Source organism: Anneissia japonica, unplaced genomic scaffold, assembly GCF_011630105.1.
Source record: "Anneissia japonica isolate Jap-2015-1 unplaced genomic scaffold, ASM1163010v1 scaffold26_len2425191_cov177, whole genome shotgun sequence".
Lineage (NCBI taxonomy): Eukaryota > Metazoa > Echinodermata > Crinoidea > Comatulida > Comatulidae > Anneissia > Anneissia japonica.
The window spans coordinates 829,332-839,343 of NW_022685220.1; the positions used below are offsets into that span (position 1 = coordinate 829,332).

Below are 10,012 nucleotides of genomic sequence, written 5' to 3' on the forward strand. Positions count from 1 at the left end.
CGAAACGGATCCGTCTGCAGATATTGGGATTTCTTCCAGTGGATGCTTGGTTTATTTTGTCATTCTTATCGAATTTTCTCTACTGTTTCTCTCCGTTTTAACTTTATATATATATATATATATATATCTTAAAAACTAAATCTCTGTTAAACCATTAAACATTAGATTTAAGACAGAGGAGTCAACGGATCTCAGCACATCTTCTAGCCTTAGTAGATTTGAAATTAATACCTGAGATTAAAAAGCCTAAATAACTGATGGCTTGGTGAATTAAAGTGGTGAGCAACAATGAAGCCCTTTTGATGGTCTTTAACTAATTTTTTGTGGTTGTGTTAATTCTGAGTTTACATTCGGTTTTGCCTACACAAGTGCCATTATTACAAACAGTTCAAAATAGTAGTGTGCTGCGCTTTCGTATGACAGTGACAACAAAACTTGGCAAACTGGGTTCGGCAAACCAGATTTCAGCAAACTGGGATTTCATGTTTTCGATGAACCAGATTCTGCAAACTGAGTTTTTGGCAAAGTGGCTATAATCTCAGCAAACCGGGTTTCGGCAAACTGGATTTCGACCAACTGGTCAGACACCAATAAAATTGGGCTAGATGGGCCTAGACTAAAAACAAATCCTCGATAAATAATCATCTTTTCTTAAAAAATGCTCTCCAAGAGCACTAAAAAAAAAAAAAACCCTATAAAAGACTCAAAAACCCTATTAAACAACTTTAGGGGTACAGCAAGTGTAAATTTAGCAAAATACGATTAATTTTTTGTAAACACACACATATACTGTAAAACAGTCATATGGCTCCTACCTACCTAATTTTTTTTTGGATCCGCATCTGTATATTATTTAACATGTGTAATTTAACTAATAAGATGAACTACATCCCTGGCACAGGTCTAGTTATATTTTTTTTGCTCAACAAATAGTTTTGAATCAACCCAAGTTATATGAAGTCTCAATTAAAGAGAAATAAACCGAAAATTATCATAATATAATCAGCGACATTTAGCCACCTACTTGCTAAGTTCTTCTTTGATTTCTTCCAGCTGCTGTCTCTCGGATTTCACCACTTCTTTTTCTTCAGATGCCAAGTACCTGAGTCTCATGTGCTCCAACTCTTGCTGCTGTCGCCTCAGCCTGGCTTTGGCCTCCATTTGTTCCTTCTGTTTCAAGCTGGCTAGCTCCTTTAATGCATGACCCCATTGCTGCTTATAATGTATTTTGGATTTTGTCACAGATTCCAATTTCCTCTCAAACTCCACCTAAATTGAATAATACAGTACACAAATTAATTAATGTGCGTACAGCTAAGTATATTTTGATTAATCACTGTCTTTACTTTTTGTGTAGAGCATCACATCCTTCCACACCTAGTGAAAAACCGAGTGAATGCTGTATTTTGCTTCCATTGTTTGAGAACCGTTGAAGAAGTCACTGCTGGTTTTCCAATTTAAGATCTCATCACTGATCATTCCTAATTCAACACTTTACAAAATGTTACAAAAATTCCAAATTAACAATGAAATAGAAAAAAAGTAGTGTTTTACAATTCTTTTTCTTGGATGAACTAACCTTACATACTGTATTATATTTCAATGTAACTATATATAAATAGAATTCTATACAAATTGTTGATAACATATAATGGATCTAGACTATTACTACAAAATTCTAATGAACTGCTTTTTTACAGCCTGGCTGTTATTACTGGCTTTCAAGAATGGGAGCTATGGGTTTCTCTGCACTCATTGATGTGACATAAAATTTTTAAGTATCCTGCATATGTTTGGAATTTTTTTCTTACACAGCGGGCCCATCCAGGTAAGGGGTAACAGGGCCAGTTGTGAATACAATTTTTGGCACTTGACAATAATAAAAAACAAAAACATTTTCAAAAATTCTAATAAGTTATGCATAAATTTATATTTGATTTAACTTATAAAAAGCCGGATTTGGTAAAATTTTGCAAAAATCAGGAAAACCCATAACTATGTTAATACTTCCGCAGAAAAGATGAATTTGGTCACATATTATTCAAAATACATATATTTCTATTTACCGGTTTTTCACTAGGTGTGGAAGGATAAAAGACAGTTCCTGTGCTATAATTATACATACAATCATCAATGTTACCTTTTCAAGTGAAAGTAAATTAATATCAGACTGGAGCTTGACTTCTGGTTTGGTAATCGTTTGGCTTTTATACTCTGTTAATTCGACCTGCTTGTCGTGAAGATGCCTATGAACTTCAGCAAGTTGATGAGCAAGTTGTTGCTTTTCATTTTCAAGAAGCCTAACTTTTGACCTTGTAGTTAACAAAATAATAAAAAGTTAATTGAGAATTTGAGAAATCGCAGTACAATCTACTATTTATCTGTGTTGTTTAATCCAAGAAGTATTATTGGCTTTTCCCAGCAGTAGCTGAAAAAGCTATTGCTGTTGTTCTGATTTTTTTCCCTTCCATTTCATTTTCCCTATCTGTTTTCACTGGGTTTTTCTGCGCGGCCCTGTGGTCACTTTCCATGCTTGGATCTTTTACAAAATTTGTACAAACATAGACCATATATCAAGAATGTGCCTCCTACATTTTACTGACAATTGGGAGTGGGGTATAGATGTGAGGACCACTTAAAGGAACTTAAAGGGAAACACCCTACAATAGATATTTCAAAGAGGGATCAACTGATCCGACTGAATGAAACTTTCAGGAAAGGTTAACCAAGTTAGAAGGAAACATTTTTGTGACGATCCAGATTTGGGTGTGAAATTGATGGTCATTTAAAGTGGTAAGGACCTAGACTTAAATATATTTAAAACTTACCAATAGATCTAAATGAAACTTTTTTGAATAGTTTGTCATGGTCCAATGAAGAAATGTTCAAAGTTTGGTGACAATCCAAATTAGGGTGTGGATATGAAGAAAACAATATTAATAATAGGTGATTAAAGTATATACACGCAATTTATGTTTTCTAAAGCATTTAAACGAGGTGCAACCAGGTTAAACGCTTTCAATCACTGAATTTATACCATGATATTACTCAAGGTAGATGAATCAATAAATTATTGATTATCTTATTGAATTGGTTGTATTATTTAGACACTCGTATGTTCAGGACCCCACAATTAAAGCTTGCTTACAGTGGGGTACCTTTTTCACAATACCTGTGAAATAAAACATTACTTGATTGATTGATTGATTGATACAATAAAATGTTCCTTAATAGGGGTTAAATTGTATACTGACTTGGCCATTTTGCACACTCGTCAGGTGTCCCTATTCCCTTAACTAGGGTGTCCCCTTAATAGGAGTTAGCCGTAATGTTAAAATATATGTCACTCTTTTACGGAAGTGTCCCCTTAATAGGGGTGTCCCAAAGGAAGGGTTCTACTGTATTTAGATATAAGCCTACACAAAAACCACAACAAATTGAGAACATTTGGCTGATTCTTATTGAAAATACACCCAAAGACAAAAATACAAAAAAGAACGACAGTTCCCGATTCTGATTTATTTGGAGATTTTATTTGGATTTTAAAAGAATTAAAATGTCCAAATAAAAAAAACAAAAAACCGCTGCCTCTATTTGTATGGGCAGCAGTGGAAGGCAAACAATTTTTTAGGGATATTATTTGTACTGTCAATGTTGTACCCAAAGGAAAGTTTGGACTCAATGTCATTGAATTATTAGTTGTATTTAGGCTAAAAATCATCCAGTTATAAAGCTTACAATTATTTGCAATTTGCAATTTATTGATTGCCACATGTTTTGAAAAAATCTATCTCAAAATCGTTGTTGAATTAAAATTTTTATTTTTCAAAAAATTGAGGCCTGCAATTATATATATATATATATCTGTCTCGGAGACAATCTTCCTTCATTCGCTTAGATGCATCTTTCATCTCATCAAGTTTTTGTTGTTGTTCCCGCTGTAGATCATTTCGTAGCCTTGCAACCTCTGATTCATTGGCTGCCAATTTCTGTTCTCGTTTCTGTATGTCAGTCAAGGCTAACTTCAACTGGTTCTCCAGTTGCGCAAAATCTTCAATCTGTGTAGAAGTTATAAACAAATCTGTAAGTGCAAAGCATTTATTAAGAATATGCAAAGCAAGTTGCATAGATATAGTAAAATGTTATAATATCACATATCACCTAATTTTAAACAGTAAGAAAAAGAAAGAATTGTTGATTTTAGACAGATTCTATTCTATTGTATAAAGCATTAATAAGATCTAACCTTAAGTTTTGCTCTGTTATTTTTAACTCAATTTCTTTTTTATAATCCATTAGATTAGAAAGTGTTAAAAATACATTTTGCAGGTTTTACTTTAGAAAATTTAGTCATATTCCAAAAATTATCATTTAATGATTATAAATGTATGAATTCCATTTATGATGGCACTTTTATTTCATTTTTCAACTTTCTGTTCCAATGTATAAATTAAGAAATCCGGCGATTTATTTTGTTCCACCTGGAAGAGTCAATATTAAAACAATATTATTAAGAATCCATCTAATGATATTTTTTGTTATAGTGTACATTTTCTTTAATTATGTACATTTTTTATTATTCTTAATAAATTTTAATAAGGCCTATGTGCAATTCAATGTCTGTATTTCAGATGCCCACTTTATTTGTGAATCATATTTTTATGTCAATTTTCAAATTTAAAATATTAATGATTGTATACGTAATTTTTTAATGTGCAATTTTGTTCCTTATTGGAAATGGTCGGATTCCTGATGTTCATTAATTTTTACTTTACCTTTTCTCAAATTCATTTTATACTGTTCGTGCATGTTGAGCATTGAATAAATTCAATCAATCATATTACTTGGATTTTATTTCTTTATTTTTTAGATTCTGAGAAGATAAAGTGAGGATGATACTTTTTTTTTGTTTCGATTATCTTTTTGTTTTGAAAGTCTATCTACCTACAGTATGCCTAGAAGTAGCAGGCCTCTCTCTAGCCTAGCTAGAGGCCTAGTCTAGCCTTTCTAGGGCAGACCCAGACCCAGTCTCTCATTTAGGCCCTATGTATCTTTGAGTCAGCAAAGGTGAAAAGTTGTGTTTTGCTGACAGGGTAGGTTGCAATGTGAATCGTCAGCAATAATATTTAGCTCATCTGTAAATGGACGATAAATAATATAAAAAACATGAAATCTTTCCTTATAACCTATACCATACTTCAATTTTAAAATAAAATTTGCTGGTGTTCAAACCGATACAAATTGCCTAGGCCTATTCTTTGTAAATTCCAAAAATGTAATCTAAATAAATTAATAGGTCCATGAATAAAACAAAGTTGAAGAATTATCATATTGAGAGACATTTTTTTTGGAAGATTATTCTAAAGTCTGGAAGCATAACAAGGGAATGAAACACCTACTGATTCTCTTGTTATGATTAACAATTAAACACAAAAAGAAAAAAGCAGAAGTGACAGTATTTAATAGGAAACAAGTATAGTTTTAAGTGCACGTTTAAAAAGATTAGGACCTGACACATCCCGAAGGTAAGTTGGAAGATTATTCCAAAGTCTGGAAGCATAACAAGGGAATGAATGATTCTCTTATAACGTGGTATAGTGAAATGTACAGATGATGAGAATTGTTTATTGGTGGATGTGACCTTTGATGATATACCCAGTAACACACCTAGGTAGTGGTTAACTAGTAGAGGCCAGACCTAACTATTACAAATAAAATAATTGGTTTTTGGGACCCTAAATTAATTTTTGTAATTAGGCCCTATACTTAGGGATCTTAGCCTACATTGACTAGAAAAAGAAGTAGAAGGGAACCTTGTGTGACGACCGAATAGTGATTTTGCCTGGTTGAGGGAGCTACCTAGGCTTTCGTAGCTTAGCCTGCCTGCCTACCTGCCTACTTAAGAATTATTAGTACTATACTACTAGTACGTACCTACCTACCACCAGTCCTACAGGTATATCTACTTTGACAACCTTGCTCGAATGCTGTTTTAGCATTGAATGCATTTCTTTACACTAGAATTCATAGTCTTGGTAACTGCAGACCATGCATCCAGTAAATACCTTTACTCTATAGTTCTAAAATCTGTTTACTTATGAATCAAGATAAAAGAAACTAGAATTACTCCTTTTACGCTACGCAGTAAAAGCATAGCCTCCATGCGGTGAAATTTTTCTCTAGTATGAAATGTTAAAATCTTTGAATTCTAAAAATGTATAAACATTTTCAATTTGTCTTTAGGATGAGTATTATGGCTAGGAGGAGGAGGGTGGTTAATGATCCCCAGTCTTCTCCCCCTCCCCTCAGCTATGAGTCTTAAAATGGGGGAGGGTGAGTGGAGCAGATGGGGAGCGTGAAGGTGAAGCTCAATGATTAGGTGAGGGAATTCTGAAAATGTATAAGCATTTTGAATTTGTGTTTGGGATGAGTATTATGGCTGGGGTGAGGAGGGTGGTTAATGTTCCCCAGTCTTCTCCCCCTCCCACTCAGTCACTGACTAGTAGCGTATCTCTGAGTCAAATGAGGGAAGGGGTGAGTGGAGCTGATGGGGAGCATGAAAGTGGAGCATGAAAGTGCGAAGGTGTAGCTTGATGATTAGGTAAGGGGAACTAGCTCACAGAATAAGGTGATTTGAGGTGATTTATAACTACTTAAGTGTGATTTTCTTTTTCTTTATTTTTTTTGGTTTTTTAAGGGTGGGGAAGCTGAAATGGGTGGGGTTTACCTTTAAATCCCTTTAATTGGTCCTCACATCGACACCCTACTCCAGATTGTCACTACATTTTACACAGCACATCTTTGGTATAATGGTCTATGTTTGGACAAAGTTTGGAAAATATCCAAGCATGGAAAGAAAGTGACTGATGTGCCAGTGTGGGAAAAAAAATCAGAACAAAAACAATGGGTAAACCTTGCTAGAAGCACATAAGTGAATGGATCATCTCTACACAGCATTGTTCTAAGTTGTCGATACCATACCTTCTTTTTCAATATAATTTCTCTGTCTTTGTCACGTTTCTTCCACTCTTCAGCTAGAGTCTGCATGTACATCAGCTCCTTCTCCTTAAGCTTTGAACAATGTACAATGATGAAAGTCATGAATAAACTGATAATACATAGCATTCAAAGTCTAATAAGTAACTACTGCACAGTTTGAGTCCAAGCGCTCTACATACAAACAAATGCCATTGCATCGCAATGTAGGCATCATTAGTCATACAAAAAATGAATTGAAATGTCGTCTGTTGGCTAGGCAAAGAAAAATCAGTGCACAATTTGAGATAGGAAAATAACTTTGGTAGGAAATACATGACATCAATCTTCAAAATATATGGTTATAAATAAAAAATGCAATTTTGACTTGATGTTTCATATTGCTATACATAGCACAGTAAAAGTAAAAATAAATAATTGCTATCACTGTCACCTGATATTCAAAAGCTCCAGCTTGTTGTTCTTTCCAGATTTCAAGTTCAATTGCAGCCTTGTATTCTTGAGTCTCCTTATGATCAGGTTGCTCAGGAGGGCGATCTTGAGGAGGAGGGGGCTGATGAGGAGGAGGGGGCTGATGAGGCAGTATACTTGAAGTACTGTCAGACTCATTCTAAATGGCATCAACAAAGAAAATTCAACATGAAACCATGAGGTGGATTCTTTTTAGTACTCTCTCTTTGTTGCAATGTCAAGGCATCTCCTGAAATAAAGCAGTCTCTTACATTCACAAAAGCTAGCAAAAAAACAGATAAGAACTACTCTAATTGCAAGTAAGTCAATCACCGTCTTTTTTAATGTTAGTTATATATATTAAAATCAAACTGTTGTAGTAGTCATCGTGGCCTTTGCCTTACAACGGAGGTATACAGCTGTATTGTACGTCGATGAATGTTTATTCACGCTCACTGATGAACATGAAACGTACATAGGCTACACCAAATTCAGCATATAAATTTAATAAGTTCAGATATCATATATCATACCATTTATTTCACCAGAAATTGCCATTACTGAGCATTTAGAGAGGCATATTCTTAAAATCTGCTCACCTCAGCCCCAGCCATGGTGGGGCTGAGGGGGGTGTGTTTAACCAATTTCCCCCACCCCCATCAGAAAATTTCTGGATTTGCCCCTGCCATGATATTGATAAATTGAGTAAATCACCTTTTATGTTTGTGAAATGAAAATTCTCAATAATGTTGTTCGTGCTTCATATCTCCTTAGTCCTGTTTGATCGTAAGTTAGACGGTAATATTTCCACTATAGTATAGTCGCAATACAACTTGCATAAAAGTGAAATTCAAAAAGAGGAGTAAAGGAAAAAGCTTTCGATTGATTTTAGAAGTACTGTAAATTCTAAGATAGAATGGAAATTAATGTCCTGTTTGCCTACAATAATTTTTTGACTCCATGTGGGTAAATACTGTAATGTTTATTTTATGAAATTTAATCTATGTTATATTAATGCAAATGTTAATAAAAAATCACCAATCGGCTCACGTGGATAACTTAACGCTGATTACCGCACTCTGGTGTACGTTAATTTTCGTTGTCAGCGAAGTCCATTTAACCATGGAGGTATAGGTATACCTCCATGATTTAACGAACCAGTCGAATGAAAATAATACTCAACGAAAATTCGTTCCAATGAAATGAACCAGTCGAATGAGCCCATGTTTTGCAATAACCGTTAGAGTAAGACGCATGCGCACACAACGGTAACCGCAAAAACAACACACATGGAAATTCTCTCATGTTCTGTTCTGTCACTGCAGTCTGGCCTAGGCTAGCTTAGGCGACCTACGTTTTTGGCTTTTGTGTTTTCTTTTAAGATTTAAACGTTCTTAGATTTATTTTACGTGTCAAACGATCTATATTAAGCATTGTGAGGGCACCGAGGCCAAGGCTTCAAAAGGGCAGGCAAGTAGTGGTCGTCGTCGTGCTTCATTTTCAGGGGCACCAAGGCCAACTGGGAGGGCACCGTCGGCAATGGCCGAGGTAAATTTCGAGGCCTGTGTTCTACAATATTATCATTAATATTCCCAAGAATCTTCCAATAGCTTTTCATTGTAATTAAAATGTTTTCTTTATCTGAAATTATTTCACCTGATTGGGGTACTTTTATGCAGTCAAGAGAATTTTTATTTTTATCATCTGAGACTCTGAATTTTCCAAAATCCCTACATGAAGATCCTCTTTTATTTGCTAACTCTTGTCTGTTATTTTTTGTTTAATTAATCTGTTTGCAAAATTACGCTTTTCCTGATACAGTTCCAATGGTAATTTTAGTAATAATAGTGATATTAATTGTAATTTTTCTAATAATGTTTGTAGATATAATAATGGTCTTATTTTTTGTACATTACTTTAAATTGCATAGTACTGTATATTTTAATGTTGATAAGAATGCTTGTTATACAATGCTGCAATTCAGCTTTGGCTACCAATGTGTTGTAAAGAATAAAAAAAGTGGTTACACAGCAAATTCTGCAAATGTCAGTGAACCATCTTGGTACAGCTTGTGAAGTATTGAGGTAAGGTGATAATTATTTGATTAGACATCAGGGGTATTGTTGAAAGGTTGTAGAATAAATATATCATTAAAGTGCTGTTCCTATGTTGTAATTTCAACTTTTGATTTGACACAACTATTAAGGATTCATAATACTAACCTTTGACTTAGTTATTGGCATGAAGATCTGTTGAGTTTCAATTGGACCATAATCTTCTAATCCTAACACAACATAGAGCTCAGCAACTTTCCTCGGTTGTTGATTGGTTGACACAACATTTTGCTTTGAACTTGAAATCTGCCTCCAAACATCAGCCCCAGAAGATGAGTTCTATGGAAAAAAATAAATTGTTGATTTGTGTTTTGTACATAGAGTATTTTAATCATTCATATTTTAATTGGCAGAGGATGTATACTTACAACAATCCTTGCCTTTTCTGATTTTAAAATGTTTGAGAGTGGCAACTTAGCAACCCCAACCAATGCATCTTTGGTGGTCTTATC

General features: G+C 34.3%; 1 protein-coding gene across 1 annotated transcript in view; it reads right to left on the bottom strand.

Annotated features, from left to right (window-relative positions):
- Window positions 1-1,020: 1,020 nt before the first annotated feature.
- Window positions 1,021-10,012, bottom strand: part of LOC117108548 (centrosomal protein of 120 kDa-like) — a gene marked incomplete in the record, with an annotated part of 55,130 nt that continues 46,138 nt past the window's right edge. The window contains 6 exon segments of the mRNA XM_033250595.1: window positions 1,021-1,269; window positions 2,141-2,312; window positions 3,251-3,308; window positions 3,878-4,058; window positions 6,982-7,071; window positions 7,430-7,529. Of these exon segments, the coding sequence (XP_033106486.1) occupies window positions 1,021-1,269; window positions 2,141-2,312; window positions 3,251-3,308; window positions 3,878-4,058; window positions 6,982-7,071; window positions 7,430-7,529 (850 nt within the window).